This window comes from Dreissena polymorpha, chromosome 1, assembly GCF_020536995.1.
Source record: "Dreissena polymorpha isolate Duluth1 chromosome 1, UMN_Dpol_1.0, whole genome shotgun sequence".
Taxonomy (NCBI): domain Eukaryota; kingdom Metazoa; phylum Mollusca; class Bivalvia; order Myida; family Dreissenidae; genus Dreissena; species Dreissena polymorpha.
In genome coordinates this window covers 205,403,405-205,425,191 of record NC_068355.1, presented here as the reverse complement: position 1 = coordinate 205,425,191, position 21,787 = coordinate 205,403,405, and the positions used below count along the sequence as shown (strand labels likewise).

The following is a 21,787-nucleotide window of genomic DNA, read 5'->3' as shown; positions in this document are numbered from 1 at the left end:
AATACAATATCACTGCAGTATGTTTAATAAGATTATTTAACATTGACAGTAATTCAATATCTTGATGTTACTCTGTTTTGCAGTAGAGAAGTGTGCTGTGAGTCCCACAGGAGACAGGCTGTACATCATCAGCTACTACCCTGACAAGCTTCTCACCCTGGCCAGGGATGGCACACTCCTGGCTACATACTCAGACACAGCACTAGAGTGCCTACGTGGTCTACATGTGACCCCTGCAGGCAAGGTGCTGGTCTGTGGACGCTGGTCCACCAATGTACTACAGGTGGGCTGGGAGGGTAAGAGTAAGCTGGCTACGCTGGCTACTAAGGAGGATGGACTGAGTTTACCAGAGTCAGTCTGCTACAGCAGCACCACATCATCCATCATTGTGGGACAGCGGGACAACATCCTGGTGATCAGAGTGGAATAGTGTGTACATGTATGTATTAGTTGTTGTAATTAGTGATTAGTATTTCAATGACAATTTGTTGTTTAGCATACGAACATAGAAGTGTGTGATGTTACAATACAACATTAGTGTGTAGTTAAAGATACAAATAATTTATGTGCACATATTGTTATCTGATTACACAATGTGAGGGTTTTTGTTGGAACATAAGATGTAATGCATATTATGTTATGTTGTCATAACCTTTGTGTCATTAAAATTTAGTTCTTGTAAACTTTGCATGAAAAAACAAAGCATTTCAACTGAAAATTTAATATTTCTACATATATGCACATGAACATAGCAACTGAGGCTATTTTTAGACTTTCATTTCTATAAACACCATGCCATGTAAGAAATGTATATGGATGAATACTTTTTTAATAAAATATGACATTGTTTAAGTAATCTTTGGAGGAGTATATATTGATATTTGATGCAATGTTTACAGAAAGGTAATACTTGATGTGAGATTTATTAATTAGCCATATTTTATGATGTTGAACATGTCTTATTGATTTTTATTACATTTATATAAATGTGTGTGAGTCCTAAATATACATACAAGAAATACATCGAGCTATTCTGCTACTCCAGTTGCTGCTGGATCGGGACAACGATGCTGAGGATGTGGGGGACAAGCATGACGCAGAAGGTAAAAGAGACGCTTTGTCAGGCCTTTTCTTGGCCACTTTGGGAAAAAATGCAATTTTGGGATTTTGAATTTGTTTCGTGCTAAAAGTCCATTGATTTGGGAAAAACACATTTAATATAAGTATTAATAATACTTCAAATGATAGGAATAAAATCCTATTATAATAGTTATAAACTTTGTTAGATATAATTGAAACATAATTGAGATATAATTTTCATAAGGAACAGCATATAACACACTTTGGGTATGGGTCTGACTAATGAGGTTATTTACCCTCGGGACTTCGGTTAAAAACCATTGCCCGAGCACACTGCTTAACATATAACTCTGCTTAAAAAGGTCGAAAACGGCCATAAAATGGACAGCCCGATTTTACTGGGCTGTACCATTGATATAAAACTTTGCAGTGTTGGTGCGGTGCCTTAATAAAAATCTATTGGTTTAAAAATATATAACCTTTATATGAAGCGTTAAAAAGACGCAGTACTTTACAGTGGATATGCCTATCGCTGGGTATGGGTCCGTTTAACAGACCCATAAATACTCCAGGAAAAGCCCTGCTTGTGTATTTCCTGTTTATTAAGATGAGGTGGAAAAAAATAGTATGAATTTACATAAGGTAAAATATCCTTTTAAATTGTTTGTTTTTTGTAAAATCATATAAATTCGTCGGCATGTTATTTTGTTGTTAAAAAAAGACTTTCATGGACGTGGTAGTTAATGTGTGACTTTCTCAGTTTTGAAACAATAAATATGGAATTTGTGTCAGTTATTTTCCAGTGTATTTAATTTGTGGATCGTTCAACTCTTAAAATAAATAAAAAATAATGTCCCACGAATAATAATGTTTTTGCAGTATATAAATGAGTGAAGTGGACGAGAATGATATGATATGATTTCACAGAAGGTAAAATGGCGTCTATTCTTGTGTATATCGTGTTTTCAGTACAACTTATTTAACTTGATCAGGGCTCGACATTAACGGTAGTCCGACTGTCCGGGACAACCAAATTGTTGGTCCGGACAAGTAAATAAAGAATTTGCTAGTCCGACGGGACAAGTGGTCATTATAAATTATAAATTAATTACTTAGAAAAAAAATGCCTTTAAATCCGTTATTTCTGTGGAGTTACCACACAACTTTTTCAATTATATTGTGTTTACATTTAAACGACAAAGCGCAAAATATTCCGATAGTTCCATGTTATACTACACCGCACTGTTCACAAGGGAAGCAACCCTTAACATTTTTCTTTGCCAAGATAACACAAATATTCTCCCTTGTAAAGAATATGCATTTTATGACACCGGCACACACCGTTCTTACAGACAATTAACGTAACAACGTCATCTCTATGTATAGAATGATTTTATGACATCATTCTCATTTGTGGTTTGTTTTCGTTAGTACAATGTCGTCTGCTTAAAAATGTCTATTCTGCTTTCCTTTGGTTTTTCGTCTTTAAAATCACAGGACACTTAAAAAAGTACCTTAAGGTATTGAAATGGCCTCCAATTATGTTAACATGTATTTTGAACGATTAGAGTCTTTATGATTTGAGCATTTTGCATTATTTCATTATTTTGCAAAGTACTGAGCAGAATAAGATATAATAATCAGGACAAGTTGCTTTTTGGTCAGGACAAGTGGAATATGGTCTACTTGTCCGATCGGACAAGAGGCTTCAAAAGTTAATGTCGAGCCCTGTTGATGATCAATAACTCAAACCCTTTTCCAGCTCGATGCTTTCCAACTTACCGATACAGATACCTCAGAAACATAACACCGCAATAATTTCTGTCACCCCCATGCAGGCCTTGAGTTTTTATAAAGCTGTGAGATATTTAATTAAGCCTATTTGATTGGAATCTATTCCATCTAATGCCGTATAAAGTCTGTTTGCGAGGAGGTGTTAAGTTTTCATTGTGTATACAGTGTTGTTTTTTTTTGTCAAAACAGGCCAAGTCACAAAGGAGCATGATTTACATAAAACCACCATTTTTTCACGGGATATTATGCGTTCTTGTTAGTAACATGTAATAAATGCATTTTGTTTCATGGAGTAAACGAGTATTGAGAAGTGTAAAGAAAAATAATTAATTGGGAAAATTTGTATGGGAAAATAATTTAAACAAGCAAATTCGTTGAATTGATAGCCCACGCCAATATGCTTCTGGACACAAAAGTATTATATTTGACACTCAAAACAACATTGTTTCAAGATACAAAGGGCCATAACTCCGTTATTAACAGATGGTGTACAATGCCATTTGGCATGCATCATCCTCTTATCCATATTATATACTCATTTCATGTTTCAATAAAATCCGCTAAAGCACTTCAAAAATATGGCTCCGGACACACAAAAAGCATTTTTCAAGATACAAAGGGCCATAACTCTGTTATTAACTGATGGTGTACAATGCCATTTGGGGTGCATCATCCTCCTATTCATATGCATACTCATACCAAGTTTCAATGAAATCTTTCAAAGCACTTCCAAGATATGGCTCCGAACAGACAGGCAGACTGACGGAAAGACGGACGGACGGAAAGACTGACAGACAACGCCAAAACAATATCCCTCCGCCTATGGCGGGGGATAATAAAAAGTACAGAAACTCGTATTGAGCACCTCTAAACTCACAAATTCACACTGAAAGAAGCCCAAAAACGTTTTGATAATATTATATTTCTTCTTCGATATAGTATATAAGAAGTTTACAGCATATTTACTGTATTCTGTTATATAAGTTAATGTTATTTGCTCTTGAAGGCCCTTTATAAATCTAAGCACCGACAATGGAAGCCATATGTCTTATCAGGCATTATTATAATAATTTTCATTGTTCAAACATTTCTACGTTCAGGATCGAACTGAAATTTGGCATGCACATTGAGGATGGATGAAAAATGATAAGGAAGTGCATATTTTTTTGCGTTTTAAACAGTTCAGGTTGTCTTATAGGTTACTATTATACTAAATAATCGTTTCATGTAGGGCTGTACTCACTAAAAAAAATAATATTTTACTGGAAGTGTCACAGGGTATAAATTCATATTTATCGTTAGTAAGTTATTCGTTATTCATGTCGAGTAGTTTTAGGTAGCTCTGATATAAAGTCTGTAGTCTTAGTTATTTTATAGTTAACATATAGTTGAATTTAACCTAATTTAGCACGTGCACGTAACAACCAATCATACACTTTCCCTCCTTTATTCAGTTGTTTGCTGAAGGTTGCTTCAGACAGCCATTTAATCTTTGATTGAAACATTATATTATTTGTGTAGGACATTTTATATTCCTGCAGGTAACTTATTTGAATCTTTTATTTATTTTATCTGTCAATTGTTTGTATTGTTATTTAAGACATCTGACGGTTACGGTTGTGTTTATTAGTTATTTATTAAAATAACTTATTGCGAGTAATATTCACACCGCCATGCAACGCTAGTCATTATTAATGTGTATTTCATTTGAATGCATACATATATTATCTTGATTATATACCTAATTGCATGTATTAATTGTTTCTATTTCAGATACCTTTATCGATCTATTAAAACTTTAAACCTCGATTGATTCGATAGTTTGTCGTCGAACCCAAAGTACGCAAATTGCGCGTAGCTAGGCCGGCAACAGAAGCCATGTTTTACACTTTAGACAGGTGTTCTGGCTTTATCTCTTGGATATATTGGAAGGGAAAGAAAAGGTGCTCACTACTTAATCCCTGACATATGATAAAGTTAGAGACTTAAGTACAAGTTTGACCTGAAAACAGTTACATTGCACTAGAAAATGGTCGGAAAATTTTAGGTGCAAAGGAAGTAGAGTTAGATTTGAGTAAAGTTAATATTTGGTTTAAACATGACATATCTTTTTTATTGCTTAAATCGATTCAGCTTAGAATGAACTTTCAGAAAAGGTATGGTTATAGTGGTCTCTATGTTCAAAATGTTGCATTTATTTTCTCTTTAATTTGTCGCTTTTACATTGAATTATATAGGGAAATCTTTTAGTATATTGTGGCCTTTCATTAATTTAGCTTACACTAACAAGGGAGAGAACTGTCAATATGTACCAGCAGTGAGTTGTTGCCATTAAATTGTTTTATATTTTATTAATTTGTAATATGTCTTACAACTTTTATGACATGATGGTTTACTTTGGAACTGTTGTCTAGTGTGAATTTAAACAGAGTTTAACACCAAAGACTTGTAAAGGCATGGTAAAAATGGTGTGTGTGTTTTTGTTACTTTGGGAATACATTAATATGAAGTTGTTGCCTCCCATTTATTATTATCCCCAGCCATAGGTGGAGGGATATTTTTTTGGCGTTGTCCCTCCGTCCGTCCATTCGTCCGGAGCCATATCTTGGAAGTGCTTAAGCGGATTGCACTGAAACTTGGTATGAGTATATATATGGATAAGAGAATGATGCACGCCAAATGGCATTGTACACCATCTGTTAATAACGGAGCTATGGCCCTTTGTATCTTGAAAAATGCTTTTTTGAGTGTCAAATATAACACTTTTGTGTCCAGAAGCATATTGGCGGGGGATATCAATTCAAAGAATTTGCTTGTTGAAACTTGTATCAACAGTGAATCCTCTGTGAAAGAATTGTAAAAGTTAACAGATTATGATTATGAGTACAATAAACAATTTATTATTTTTAACTAGATGATTGTCCATTCTTTTTTGCTGTTATGCAGGAAAAAAACTGGCTAAAAACATCAATGAGCCACGCTGTGAAATAATAGGGCTTAATGCATGTGCTTAGATTGTAGTCCCAGATTAGCCTGTGCAGTCTGCACAGGCTACTTAGGGACAACAATTACCTCTTTAAAGGTATGTTTTGTTGAAAATAAGTATCTTCTTTTGTGAACATCCAGTATCGTCAGAAAGTGTCCTCCCTGATTTGCTTATCTGGATTTCACATGCTAAATTGGGACGAAAGCTTCTAATATTGATGAGCGGCAAATTGGCTTATAAAATTACACTGAAAGTTAAGTAAGAATAATAATTATGAATTTACAGGTTATTAAAGCATTAGCCAACACTTTTAATGTTTTAATATGAAATGGTTTAATTGCATTAATTTTCATTAATTGCTATTTAGGACAATGCACCAATTAAATTCCAAATTAGTAATTCAGATAATTATGTTTTGCTGTTGAAAACCTTCACATCCAATCAAGAGGCATATATGTAGTGTATTATACATTGTAATATAAACATGTGTTACAAGTTCATACCCCCCACTGTTGTTTTCAGGAGAGCACCAGCATTGATATCGAGTTGGCCAAGCAACAGCACCAGTCTGGCCTGTAGGAGCCCCAATACAGAACGATCCTTTCCCTCCCCTGACCCCTAGCTCCTCCCTCTGGACCTCCGGCCTCAAAGGGTCAGCATCGTTACACAAGTCTGTTCTGCAATAAATCCTCAGCACGTCAAGTTTTCACGTGCTGTTATGAACAACCGAAATGTCTGTGTCGAGACTTTCCCAAGCAAGCCCGAGTAGTTTTGTTTAGCTCTAGTGCCCAAGTGGGATGAGTGTTACAGAAGCAAAACGTAATAGCAGCACTTATGGTAAAGCTAAAATTAAACGCTAACAGTTAGTTATCGCTGTGGACATCACGAAGAATCTCACGAAGAATTAAACGTTGAATAATTTGTTTCATTCTTTATAAGGCAGCTATATATTCAGCGATGAACGGGAGCAAATCAAGGAACAATCGAAACGATTAATTCAGAAGTGTATCTGCTGGAGATAGTTAGGACAGTAGTAGAGTTACAGACTGTCCTCAGCGCACAATATATTCATGTGGTGCGCCTCAGACGCGAAATCCGCCCATTATTGAAAACATGTTGCTAAAAGTAAACACGTCCGGTTTTGTTACGAGCACTTTGCACTCCGAGGCCAAAGTGCATCGCATTGAATTGAGACTAAAGAAGGCTTCAAAACATGACACCAGTTTTGTTGTAAGGTCCAGTACGCCCTTCGACTATCAACCCGAAGTTAATCAGAACTCAAACTCGGCCCTTATATCAGCTCAGCTTCTGAGCTTCAGGTGAGACCTTACAGTGTTATTAATTTTGTCAAAGATTGGGCCTAAATTCAGCCCCATTCCTCAAAAAGTCTATAAAAAAAATTTAATATTTACTGGTTAAAATTTACGATGCAATATTTGCCATAAAAAGTGTTTGATAGGTTGCAACAATGAGTTACTTGCCTTATTAAGCCCTATAAGTTGAAACTTAGTACAATTAAAATACAAATCAAAAATTCTAAATTGTTAAGTATTTGTGTTCATGTATAACTGAATATGATTTATATTTAAATTAGAAACCGGATGTTTGCAAAGACAAAATCACTATACTGCTTTCATATCTTTATGCACACTCTTTCAACGCCAGTGACTAAACTTTACATCTAAGGTCTGTCTTACAAAAACAACGGCATAAAATGTAGACATCAACTAGTATCGATTCAATATCAAGTACATATAATAGATTTAACCAGAATAGGCTATAATTACTAGTATAATGGCCCCTGGTAGCAAGACAGAGTATCATATACTTAATTCACCATAGACTTTCATCTGTTTTTGCATTTCTGTCTAATCCATAGGCAAAACGTGTGTGATCAAGTACTCATATACTTACAGTATTGTGTCTTATGACTTGTTGTATTGTCTAACATTTAAAGTTGTTTAGTCTCGCGTAATAAGTTGTGCACATTCAAATGTGTACAGTCTCATATTTTAAGTTGTTTAGTGTCATGTTAAAAGTTGAATTGTTTTACAGTTAAAGTTGGCGAGTATCACATTTAAAATTATGTAGTCTTACATTTTTAGTTGTTAATTCTCTCATTTAAAGTTGTAAAGTTTCACAATTAAAGTTGGTTTAGTCAAAACTATTAAGGGGGAAAGGATGTGGTGGACAAGAATAACCTGAATACGCAGAAGGTAACATAGACCCTTTGTAAGACCTTTTCTTTGTCATTTTGGGGAAAAATGCCATTGTGGTTTTGGAATATTTTCCTGTGAAAAGTCAATTGATTTGGAAAAAACTAATTTAATATCATTCTTTCTAATATATCAAATTATACGAATAAAATCATTTTATGATAGTTATATACTTTGTTAGATCTAATTGAAATATGATTGAGATATAATAATTATAATGCATAAAACCGGGAACATCACGTCAGGCGATTTACGCCTGTTAAGTGGAAAAAAACGCCCTGATTGGACGTTTTTATCACATCTTTACACAGTAACAGATATGCCAAAATTTGACAACAAATGGTGAATGTTTGCGTTTCTTGGAAATTTTGAGCACTTTTATCTTAAATATTTATCAGAATGTCCTTTTTATAATGGAATATACCGGATTATAGGGTAATGAGTAGCAACGGTAAAAGTAGCAAGTTGGCAGTAATAGATAAAAAGTATGGTTTCATACGGATGTATTAAGGAATCAATCGTGGCGCGATTATGCATATCTATGCGGGAAAGGTTTAAAACATTTTTTGTTAAATCTCGTCCCCCCCCCCCAATGGCCCCGGGGCGTCTGAAAAAATTCCTGTTGAAAGCACTGTAATTATAATAAGGCACTTATTTAAAAACAAATAAAATGCTTCGGTTATGGGTCTGTTTTACAGACCCATAAATACACCAGGAACGCGCAGTCTTGTGTATTTCCTGTTTATTAAGAATGCAAAAAGATGAGGTGGTAAAGAACAGAATGAATTTACATAAGGTAAAATATCCTCTTAAATTGTTTGTATATTGCAAAATCATTGATATTCCTCCTCATGAACTGTTGGTGATTACAATAGTATTTCATGGACATATAATAAGTTAATGTGTGGATTACTGAGTTTGGAAAAATAAATGAGAAATTTGTGTCAGTTCATTTCCCATGTGTTTATGATAAATTTGTGGATTGGTAAAACCTTAAAATCAACAAAAAATAGCCTCAAACGAATAATTAACCGAGACTTACCTTCGTAGATGGGAAGGTGAAGGTTGATTGTAATTTCATCTACTGCAAACCCCTTAAGAGCTCTACACGAGAGATGACGCTGCTTCCGCAGCCAAGAATATCAGGCTTTAGAGTTAGCAAAGTATTCATTAAGGAATACTTTGTTTAACAAATTTGTAGAAAAGATGGAATGGGTGGGATTCAGGGTAGGGCGTGTTGAGCTCTTAAGGGGTTTGCAGTAGATGAAATGACAATCAATCTTCACCTTCCCATCTACGAAGGTAAGTCTCGATTAATTATTCAATTTCATCTCCTGCATAACCCCTTTATGAGCCCCACACGAGATTTTAGAGAATTTCTGCAAATTTGTGCAGGAATAAAGAGATAAACAAGAATTCATGATAGAATATGTACACTTTTTATTTTCCACGACCACATAAAATAGCTGATTGAAAAACCAGAGAATGTTGATTTTCATTGTGAACTTCTTTTGAATATAATTTAGCAAATGTTTTTGCATTTGACCAGCCGCCCGTGTCTAAGATAGTTTGCAATGAAACACCTAAATGATTAGCTTTTGATGTTGAAGCTTCCCTTGTACTGTGAGGTTTAAATGTGTTCCCGAGACCAGCAGCTTTTAACACTGATTTTACCCATCTACTTATTGTTGCCGGTGATGCTGCTTTATATGGTTTGACAGTTGTAATCATTAAGTAATTAGGAGATGAAATAATGGTTTTACAGTGTTACCTCTGTATTCAAAATGCTAAATATGAAGTGGACAAAAATATGATTTCATAGAAGTTAAAATTGGGTCTTTTCTTTTATGTATCGTGTTTACAGCACGACTTCATTTACTTGAGGATCAATAAATCAAAACATTCTTCAGCTTGTGCTTTCCAACTTACCAATACAGAAACCTCAGTAACAAAACACCACAAGAATTTCTGTCATCCCCATGCAGGCCTTGAGTTTGTATAACGTTGTGAGATATTTAGTAAAGCTTTGAATGCCTTGATCGTATAGAGCCTGTTTGCAGGAGGTGTTAAGTTCTTGATGTGTAAACTGTGTTATTGTTTTTTTGTCAAATATTGTGGCCAAAATCGGCCCCATACCAAATGCTGGAACTATGTATTTTTCCCAAACAACTTCCTAAAATTCCCAATTGAAGGTAAAGTAAAAGAAATTAATCACAATACCAAGTTTATCTCTCTACCCAACTCTAAAAATTTGACCTTATTAAATGCAATATTGAAAACGCTTATTCTCAATTGTATAGTATTTGTAAGCAAAAAACCAACAACACAATGTCCCAATTTGTGGTCAAAACACCAAGAATTTTCGCTATTAGAAGGACTCCGGCCTCATTCCACAAACTTAAGTTAAGTCTGCTTACAGTCTGTTGTTGAGTGTTTTTTCAAGAAACATATGTGCCTCCCTCTGGGATAATGGGACTAAATGCATGTGTGTAAAGTGTGGTCCCAGATTAGCCTGTGTAGTCTGTACAGGGACTAAATGTATGTGCGTTAAGTGTGGTCCCAGATTAGCCTGTGTAGTCTGCACAGGAAAATCATGGATGACACTTTCCGCATTTATGCAATTTTTTGTATATAGGAAGTCTCTTCTTAAAGAAAATGTCAGTCTAGCGGAAAGTGTTGTCCCTGATAAGCCTGTGTGGCTCTATAGGCTAGTGCACTTAGTGCACAATTTATTAAGCCCTGTTTTCTCAGAATGAGGTTCAAAGTAAATCCCCCTACAGTCTGTTACAGAGTTGTACAAGATGATACCAGGTGAGCCTTGTTATGGGAAAAGGGTGCTTAATGCATGTTAGTGCCATCGTCCGATTAGCCGTGCGCACTCAGACTTATTAGGGATAATGCTTTCCGCTTTTGAGGAAATTTTAGTTTAAAGGGAATTTCTTCCAAACAAAAATCTAGTCTTGGTGGAAATTGTCGTCTCAGGTTATAGCCTGTGAGGACTGCGCAGGCTAATGTGGGAGGACATTATATACATTCATTAAGCCCAGTTGTCCCAGAATAAGACTCAAGTTAAGTCTGAATTTAAATTAAAAACAAATAAAATAAATCTAGTCAAACACATTTCTAAAAAACATGTTGATTATGAACTGTAAATTCATTTTTATTTGTGGGACATTAATTAATGTTGATTTTGTGGGGCTTACTGATCCATGAAATTAGCTCAAACACATAACAAAATCAGCCAGGGCAAATTCCTTTTTTCGAAAATACAAAATCCACGAATTAAAGTGTCCACCAAAAAGTTGTTTTTTTTTAAAACCTTGATTTTTCATGCCAACGAGTATAAATATTTTTCCAGGATCAGGCGTGTAACACTCCAGTCTCCAGCTTGAATTGGTGACTAATCTTATTTTGCTCTGTTTTATCATTTAGGGCCTGTTTTGAAGAGGTATACAATATAAGTCTGTTTTCAAAGAGCATGATTCAGGGCTATTTTTCCTTCTTAGGGAATGGTCATTTTTCACAAATTTGAGAATTTCGTGACTAAAAGTTTCACAATTAAAACAAGTTTGTGACTCAAATTTTGGCAATTTTAAGGAGTTTGTTCCTCATTGGTTCACAACTTTAACAAATTTAAAATGAGTGGGCTGAAACACTTCACAAAGATGAGACAAATCAAGCCCTGTTACATGTATATGATTTGTGTTTGAGGGTGTGTGGGTAATATTTTTACTGAAACTTTTATTTTCCCTAAACATATGAAACAAAGTTAATGTTTTCAATTTTGAAATTGATGTCTTGGTATTGGTTACTGTAAAAATTTGGATTTGTGGCCTGTATCATAATTTTACTCCCAGGTGTATGTGTATACTGAACAGATTGTCTTTCCTTCTTTATAAAGTACACCATAATAGGCGCTTCCTAATATGCTAGTGGAATAATGGAATGAGCACTGAAACTGAACATTTAATTTGTTGGATATTGATTTACTTTGGATATGTTTTCTATTGTGAATTTAAACAGATTTTAACAAGCTAAGACATTTCAAGGCATGGTAAAAAATGTAGACCTCTATGTGTCTTTTTGCAACTTTTGGAAGACATTTTTATTTAGTTTTTGCCTCCCATTTATTGAAACATATATTAAAGTAAAACATATATGAATGCTTTGTAAAAGTAAAGTGATTAAAAGAATGGGTACACTCAAACAATATTAATTTTTTAACAATATAATTTTCCATTCCTTGGTCTTGTTTTGCTGGAAAAAATGGCTAAAAAGATAAATAAGATAAATAAGCCTTGCTGTGGAAAATGGGGCTTTTTTAAATTGTTGTCCCAGATAAGCCTGTGCATTCTGCATTCTGCACATGCTAATAAGGGACAACACTTTCCTCTTCAAAGGTATTTTTTGGTTGAAAAGAAGAATCATCTTTATGATAATTCAGTCTGGTCAGAAAGTTTTTTCCCTGATTAGCTTATGTGGACATGCTAATCTGGGACGACACTTCCTTATATTGATGAGCTGCATATTGACTTATGAAATTATATCTCTGAAAGTTAAGAAAAACTATAATTATGAATTTACAGGTTAGTATAGCAATAGCCAAAACTTTTAATGTTTCAATACGAAATGGTTTAATTGTATATATGTTCATGCTATTCAGAACAAGGAACCAATGAAATACCAGATAAGACATTCATGAGAATGATTTTTTGCTCTTGAAAACCTTCACATCTAATCAAGAGGCATAGTTTGTTGTAGATTGTAATATAAACATTTGTTACACATTCATATAACCCACTGTGCTGTTTTCAGGAGAGCACCAGCATTGGTATCGAGTTGGCCCAGCATCAGTACCAGTCCAGCATGCAGGAGATCCAGTCACGGACGACCCTTCCCCTCCCCTGACCACTAACTCCTCACTTTTGACCTGCAGCCTCAAAGGATCAGCATCGTTGAACAATTCTGTTCTGCAGGAAATTCTCAGCACGTCAAGTTTTCACGGGCTGTTCTCAACAACCGCAATGTCCTGGTCGAGTTTTCCACACTCAAGCCTGAGTAGTTTTGTTAAATATAAGCAGTAGAAATGGTAAAACTAACAGCCAGTGTGCTTGCTCTGGGACATCACAAAGAATATCACAGAATACAAAGTTGAATAACTTGTTCCATTCATTATGGGACCAACAGAAATTCAGCAAGAAACAGGGCAAAAAATCACGGAACAATTGAAGCGATTAATTTAGAAGTGTAGGCTTTCCAAAGTAGATACTTTTGCTGTTGATAGTTTTGACAGTAATAGCGTTACGGACGTCTCGGTTTGTCCTCTCAGGCGTGTAAACTGTCCAAAGAGAACACGCTTCTGACGCTTTTACTGACGAAGAAAGGCAGTAATGACTTGGCTGTGAACACCCAGAGCACAATACATCCTTGGGGCATGCCTCAGACGCAAATTCCGCCCAAGATTATAAACAAGGCGCAAAATGTGAACATGTCTAGCTTTGTTATGAGCACTTCCCACTCCGAGCCCATAGGCCTCGTATTGAATCGAGGCTGAGAAGGCATTGATAAATGACAGAAGTTGTGTTGTGTGGTCCAGTACGCCCTTTGACTCTCAATCCGACGTTTATCAGAACTCAAACTCAGCCCTTAGCAATATCAGCTCAGCTCCTTGAGCCTAAGGTGAGACCTTACAGTATTATTTATTTTGTCGAAATTGGGGCCAAAATTCAGTCCCACTCCTAGACTCAAAAAGTCTCTATTTTCCCATAATTACTAGCTAAAATTTTCAATTCAAGGTTTGCCCCCAAAAAATGTTTTAATAGGTTGCAGCATTGAGTTCATTTCCTTATTGACAGCTCTATAAGTTGAACCTTAGTGCAATTTATCTTGATAGCACTTATTCTCAATGTTTAATTTTTTTTTAGCAAAAACAACAACAATTTTCCCAATTTAATTCAAAACAGCATGATTTTTTACGAATTGTCCCAATCCAAAAATGTTAAAAATAAACTCTCTGCAAAGAGCTGGCCCCAATTTCTAGCACATTTAAGAGTCTTTGATAAGAATAACTTGTTTAATTTGCTTATTTCACTAAGTTTCATTACTATTTTGAAGTTGGAGTTACATAAATTATTTATTTCACATATAATTGGATATGATTATTATTCAAATTAGAGCTTGGATGTTTTCAAAACAATAGCACTATATTGCTTTCATATCCTTATGCACACAAGCACCAGTTGCTAGAAGTATCAATTCAAAATCACCTACAGTGAATAGTTTTAACCAGAATAGGCAATAATTACTACTTAAATTATTACAACCCCTGGTTGCAAGATAGAGTGTCATAGACTGAATTCAATATAGACGTTCATCTGTATTTCTGTCTGATCCATTGGCGCTCGATGTCAATGACAATGTTTTATTTTAAATTTATTTATTTTTTAGTTACCCATTGTTTATTATAATGCATACACGTACTAAATTAATAAAAAATCTTCCGACAAAACGTTTAAAAAAAAGAAGATAGTTCGACTATGTATGTACAGTTATTGACAAGGTAAATCACTCCCCATTTTCTAAAGCAACGGAAGTGCGTCATTATGCATAATTAAATCCCTGTCACCCCGCTCGCTCATTGAAATGTGCGCGCAGGCCGGGAACCTCGCTCTTTATACACAATTACAACCACTAAACACTATGGGGGCCAGATTTGATTTTTGACATGCTGATTTTTTTTCTGGAAATCACCATGGCAGACGAAATCAAGTAAAACAATTGGTAAGGAATGATTCATGTGTATGCAATTTACAATATCTTTTGTTGATTGCCCCCATTAATTGAGTGAAACAATAGTTACAATGATTTATCACATCGTCTTTGGATGTTTCTGTTGAAACTGAAAGTAGATAGAGAAAGAGCGAGGTTCCCGGCCTGCGCGCGCATTTCAATAAGCGAGCGGGGTGACAGCGATTTAATTATTAATGACGCACTTCCGTTGCTTTAGAAAATAGCGAGTGATTTACCTTGTCAATATCTATGTACATAGTCGAACTTTCTTTTTTTAAGAAGACGTTTTGTCAGAAGATTTTTATTAATTTAGTATGTGTATGCATTATAAAAAAAACAACGGGTAACTAAAAAACAAATAAATAAATAAATATTGTCATTGACATCGAGCGCCTATGGTCTGATCCATAGATAAAACGTGTGTGATCAAGTACTCATACACTTACAGTATTCAACTCACATCTATTGTTTCTTATTATATGTCATACAGTTGTATTAATTGTCTCACATTTAAAGTTGTTTAGTCTCACATATAAGTCATAAACTGTCACATTTAAAGGTGTGCAGTCTCACACTTTAAGCTGTACATTGTCACATTTAAAGCTGTATTGTCTCACATTTTCAGTTGCTGAGTATCACATTTAAAATTATGTAGTCTTACATTTAAAGTTGTTTGTTATCACATTTAAAGTTGTATATCGCATAATTAAAGGTGTACAGTCTCACATTCTAAATTGCTCAAGTAAGGCCTGTTTTTGATTTAAAAAAATAAGTATAACACCTTGCTACAAACTGTACTTTACCATGTATTCCTTGAGGTTTAAAACCCCTAACTTTCAATTTCAAGTTGATGCGCGTTAAACATTGATACAACGCTATTCTGAGTTGTTATTGGTGAACAATCAATTGCAATATCCTAAATATCAATTTATTGTTGTCAGGACTTGATGCAATCCTTGATTGGTACCCAGCTTAACAACAGGCTCTCTGGTCAGCTGGTCCCAGACGCCCAGAGACACTTCCTGTGCATCGGGGGTAGTTGGCTCTTGGCGCAGGACCTCGGGGCAAATGATCAATGAATACTTCCCGCAGGGTGCAGCCAGTCTAAACCTGGGGTTTCAAACTTTCCTGCCTAAGGGCCGAGATACTCTCATCCACAAGGTATATTTGAGCTGTAATTTACCGTGTATAATGTGCAGGTGTGTACTCCTAATTTCACGTGTTGATTAAACTCCATGCTACTAACTTAAAAAATTTAAATAACATTACTATGCACTCGTAAATATGCATAATAGCCGCCAATAGCCTTGAGATCTTTGCAGTATATAGGGTTTTTTAAGTCACTACGTTATGAAATGGTGCAGGGGGGGGTGTAAAGATTTGGCAATGTCTTTAATTACCAGTAACCTCCGTCCTTCATGTTATCCTCCTTACATCCGTTCCACTTTTTTGGTTTTGCACATAACTTAATAAGCTCCAGAGGGATGAACACTGTTTGTATAAAGGGTACATATATAGAAGGCAATATTTGAGCATTTATTTAATCAAACCAACTTCATTGACTTTCAATATAGCAGATGCCATATCAGAATTCATTGAATTATTTGGTTTACAGGGACACATTTCTGGGAGGCGCTAAGACCATTTTATCTGTTCACAGAGGCTTATACTCACAAGTTCAGGCCCAGAGAGAAATGTCCCCAACTACAACTTAACCCCTACATCTCAATATGTAAGTGGCCTTTCCATTGCAAAAGGAGTCACTGCGGCAAAGCTTTCAAGAGACCCACTCTTAATAGCCTAAGACTTTAGATGCAATCATACTTTAATAAATAGGTTAAACCAAATGCCAACTGTGGTTTCTGCTCTTCCATTAATTGACATGTTATTCGTATTTCAGTTTAAAAGTTCAGCGACAAACCTTTCTATAGTATACAGAAAAGTGAAGAAAATGCGAAAGTGTCAAGCTTAACCCTCAAATTTGCATTTTAAATTGAACATATAGAGATATATTGAAACTAAAAACAACAACAACAAACGAGCCATTAATCAGCAGGTACCAACATATCTGGCTCTTAAACTATTTTCAAAATACACCTTTCTGACGATTATCGACGTTATCGTTTGAAATAAAAGGTGATAATTAAGTTGTTTTACCCACAAGCTATGCTATTGTAAAGAAAAATGTCAACCAAATGGTATATTTATTACGTATTTGCTAGGCTACCAATTTTCATTTTCTGCAATCAAACGATATGCAAATTTTATTTCAAGTGCAGAACGCGTACAATTTTTCTAACTGGTGTTATCGGATACATTACTTTTCGCTGATTTAAATTTATTTTCGGAGTTCTTTATAGAAGAAATAGAATGACGAATACATATGCGGTAATACAGACGATGCGGTTTATATTATTTCGAATTGTATTCACTTGATATTGCAATTGGAAAGACTATATCAAAGAACAATTTGTAAGTCTCTGGGTGGGGTGGGAGGGTTTGCCCTTTATTACTGTTGGGTTCCTGGTTCTAAGACACCCGGGCTAATTTTCAGGATTTCAAATTTGGGACAAATTACTCCACTGTTAAATGTACATGTACATATTAACTTATGTTTGTACTTTGAAAAGTACCATAATAATTATTTCTATATTGAAAACTGCATGTTATATGTGATATGCCCTTGTTGTCATAAAAAGAAATATGAACAAGTTGATAGTATATATTATTATTTCAAAACCACTTTTCGCGCGCCGAAGAAACAAAGTCTAGTTGGCTCAAAGAAATTTTGGGCCAGCGCTAGCCCTGAATCAGGATCTATATCCATTGTAATTATAGTTCTAAAACTACCATTGATACATAAGTGGGGCCAGTGATGTTTGTAGCTTTGCATAACATGATTGTTTCTTTATTGATATCCGTTTATCAACTTTAATGACCAATTATAATCTATAAATTATGTGATTATAATTATACCCCCACAAATGAAGTTTAGGGGGTATATAGGAGTGAGCTTGTCTGCCGGCCAGTCTGTCGGTCGGTCCGTATTCAGTGTCCGCTCTCTAATTCAAGTGGTTTTCATCCGATCATCACCAAACTTGGTCAGATGTTGTATTTAGACAATGTCTAGTTCAAGTTTGAGTATGTATCATGCCGGGTCAAAAACTAGGTCACGGGGTCACTGAGTGCGTTTAAACATGGAGCATGGTGTCTGCTCTCTAATTCAAGTAGTTTTTATCCGAGCTTCACCAAAATTGGTCAGAAGTTGTATCTAAATGATGTCTAGGCCAAGTTTGAACATGGGCCATGCCGGGTCAAAAACTAGGTCACATTGTCACTAAGTGGGTTATAAACATTGAGCATGGTGTCAGCTATTTTTTGTGAAGAAAACATGCAAAATATTTTGTGTTAATTCAATGCCGCATGTGGGGGTCACTTCTTTGACAAAGCTCTAGTTTTAATAGTCAACAAAAGCACATGATAGTTAAGTGGTGTTAGTCGCGTTTTATTGAGTGTATCAGGAATTTCCCATAAGGCTATTGACCCAAAAAGACTCAAAAGTGATATGTGCTGCAACACATTTACAGATCTGCTTTAGCTGACTTGAGCGCACGATTCTAAAAGCAATTGTGATCATACTATGTTAAGCTTGTTACTAAGCTAGAAGCCTGATTTTTGATAAAATATTGATTAAACTTGGTCTGATTGGTCCTAGACAATATCTAGGCAATTTCACACCTGGGTCACTTGAATCCTTAAACAAGCCTTGTTGTTACAAGAACACATATGTTTAAATCATATGAAATCACTGTTACATGTAACACTTTAGAGGCCACATGTGTGGCTCAATATTGATGAAACATAGCCCAAATGTTTTTATGCAGGGTGACATATAGCAGTTGAACTGTCCGTCAGTGTGTCAGTATTTGTGTATGTCAGTCAGTCTGTCCGTCCGTCCGAAAACTTTAATGGCCATAACTTTTTCAATATTGAAGATAGCAACTTGATATATGGCATGCATGTGTATCTCATGGAGCTAAACATTTTGAGTGGTGAAAGGTGAAGGTCAAGGTCATCCTTCAAGGTAAAATGTCAAATATATGGCATCTGACCGTCCAAAAACTTTAACATTGGTCATTACTTTTTAAATATTGAAGAGTGTATCTCATGAAGCTGCACATTTGAGCGGTAGAAAATCAAGGTCAAAGGTAAAAAAAATAAATATAATTTTTCAAAGCGGTGTTCTCATGAAGCTGCACATTTTGAGCATTTGGAGTGGTTGAAGTTCAAGGTCAAGGTCATCCTTTAAGGTCAAAGGTAAAAAAAAATCAAAGCGGCATTCTCATCAAGCTGCACAATTTGAGTGGTGGAACTTCAAGGGTCAAGGTCATCCTTTAAGGTCAAATTTTTAATTGTTTTTTTCAAAGGGGTGTTCTCATGAAGCTGCACATTTTGAGTGGTGGAAGTTCAAGGTCATCCTTCAAGGTCAAAGGTCAAATTTTTTCAAAGCGGAGCAATAGTGGGCATTGTTTTTCTGACGAACACATCTCTTTTTTTTTCTCTTTTTTTTTATGTCTTTCAACTTTTGTTACATGTTGATTTACTTTGGAAATGTTGTCCTGTTTGAATTAAAACAGATTTAAACAATCAAAGATCTGTAAAGGAATAGTAGAAATTTTATTTTTTTCAACTTTGGGAAGACATTATTGATTGAAACATATATTAACAATATAACAAATGTAAAAGCAAAGTGAAAGTAAAGTGATTAAATGCATTAGAACAATTGAAATATATGACATTTTTAACAAGATGAGTATCAATTTTTCTCAATGGAAAAAACTGACTAAAAAGATAAATAAGCTGTGCTGTTGGAAAATGGAGCTTAATGCATTGTTGAACCAGATTAGCCTGTGCAGTCCACACAGGCTAATCATTGACAACATTTTTCTCTTAAAGGTTGAAGGTTGGTTGAACAGAAATATTTAGGAAAATCCAGTCTAGTCAGAAAGTGTCCTCCCTGCTTATGTTGACTTAACATGCTAATCTGGGACGACACTTTCAGATATTGATGAGCGGTATATTGGCTTATGAAATTACATCTCTGCAAGTTTTAAGGGAAAATAATAATTATGAATTTACAGGTTTAGTATAGCATAAGCCAACACTTTTAATGTTTTAATACGAAATGATTTAGTTGTATCAATGTTTAGGCTATAAAGGACTATGGACCAATGAAACGCCAGATAAGAAATTCATGGGAATGAAGTTTTGCTATTGAAAACCTGCACAGCCAACCAAAAAGCATAGTTTGTAAAAGATTGTAATATAAACATTTATTACAAGTTCATATTACCCATTGTGCTGTTGTTGGTTTTCAGGAGAGCACCAGCATTGACTATTGTGTTGGCCCAACAACAGCACCAGTCCGGCATGCATGAGCCCCAGTCCAGGACAACTCTTCCCCTACCCTGATCCATATCTCCTCCCCCAAGACCTCCAGCCTCAAATTTTAAACACATCCAGTTTTCTTGCACTGTTCTCATCAACCGCAATGTCCACGTCAAGTTATCCATTGTCGAGCCTGAGTTGTTTTGTTTAGCTTGAGTGTCCGAGTGGGAAGAGTGTTACAGACACAAGGAGTTATATCAGTAGTTATGGTAATGCTCAATCAACAGTCAGTTCTTGCTGTTGGACATCACTGTAAATGAGAAGCTGAATAACTTGTTCCATTCGTTATGGGACAAACACAAATTCAGCGAGGAACGGGACAAAAAATCAAGGAACAATTGAAGCGATTAATGCAAAAGTGTAGGCTAGATACTTCTGCTGTTGATAGTTAGGACAGTAGTAGCGTTACGGACCGTCTTGGTTTGTCCTCTCAGGCGTCTAAACTGTCCAAAGGGAACATAAAGCTTTTGACGCTGTTGCTGATGAAGAAAGGCAGTAATGACTTTGCTGTGAACACCAAGAGCACAATACATCAATGGGGCATGCCTCAGACGCTAATTGTGCCCAAGATTGTAAACAAGGTGCAAAATGTGAACATGTCTAGCTTTGTTACGAGCACATGCTTGGCACTTGTATTGAATCGAGAATAGAGATGGCTTTGAAAAATGACAGCAGTTTTGTAATGTCGTCCAGTACGCACTTTGACTCTCAACCGAGTTAGTCAGAACTCAAACTCGGGCCTTAGTAATATCAGCAAGGTAAGCATGTCGTCACAGCTTCATGAGCGTCAGATGTTATTAAGTTTAATTTGGGGCCAATAATTCAGCCACAGCCCTAATCTCCAAACATCTATATTTTTTCCATAATAGCTGGCTGTCATTCCCAATTGAAGGTTTTCCAACATAAATTGTGTTTAATAGGTCGCAACATTGAGTGTATTTCCTGATTCAGCTCTATAAATTGAACTTAAGTTAAATGAATACATTAAATTTGATGGTACTGATTTTCGATTTTTAAGTATTTGTAAGCAAAAAATAAACCCCAATATTCCAATTTTAGTCAAAATATCCAGGTTTTTCCCAATCCAACAGGCTATGACCCAATTTCAAAAATGGTTATAATAGACCCTGCACAGAGCTAGCCCCTAGTTTTATCACATGTACAGTCTTTTTTACAAACAAATGGCTTTATTTACTTATTTCACTAATTTGTATTACAATTTTGAAGTAGTTTGTTTTATAAAAAAATGTTTATGTTGTTTATTTCACATATAATTTAATATGATTATTATTTCAATCAGAGCCTGGATGTTTGCAAAATTGCTTTATATCCTGATGATAACACCAGTAACTAGAAGGTCTGTCCTACAAAAGGAGGCCATTTAATGTAAAAATCAATATCACTACTTACCATGGTCTCACATTTTAAGTTTTTTAGACTCTCGTTTAAAGTTGTATTGTTTAGACTCTCGTTT

General features: G+C 35.3%; 1 protein-coding gene and 1 long non-coding RNA gene across 2 annotated transcripts in view; both read left to right on the top strand.

Moving 5' to 3' along the window:
- The window catches only part of LOC127866013 (uncharacterized), a 189,062-nt gene extending 188,721 nt beyond the window's left edge, over positions 1-341 (top strand). The window contains exons 3-4 of the mRNA XM_052406236.1: positions 84-264; positions 329-341. Of these exons, the coding sequence (XP_052262196.1) occupies positions 84-264; positions 329-341 (194 nt within the window). The remainder of the gene's footprint in view (positions 1-83; positions 265-328) is intronic.
- Positions 342-351: 10 nt separating this feature from the next.
- Positions 352-21,787, top strand: part of LOC127864741 (uncharacterized) — a 31,800-nt gene continuing 10,364 nt past the window's right edge. Inside the window, exons 1-8 of the long non-coding RNA XR_008042261.1 lie at positions 352-439; positions 1,046-1,103; positions 6,383-7,179; positions 12,892-13,755; positions 15,807-16,026; positions 16,481-16,597; positions 20,244-21,071; positions 21,614-21,670. This is a non-coding gene — a long non-coding RNA (uncharacterized LOC127864741). The remainder of the gene's footprint in view (positions 440-1,045; positions 1,104-6,382; positions 7,180-12,891; positions 13,756-15,806; positions 16,027-16,480; positions 16,598-20,243; positions 21,072-21,613; positions 21,671-21,787) is intronic.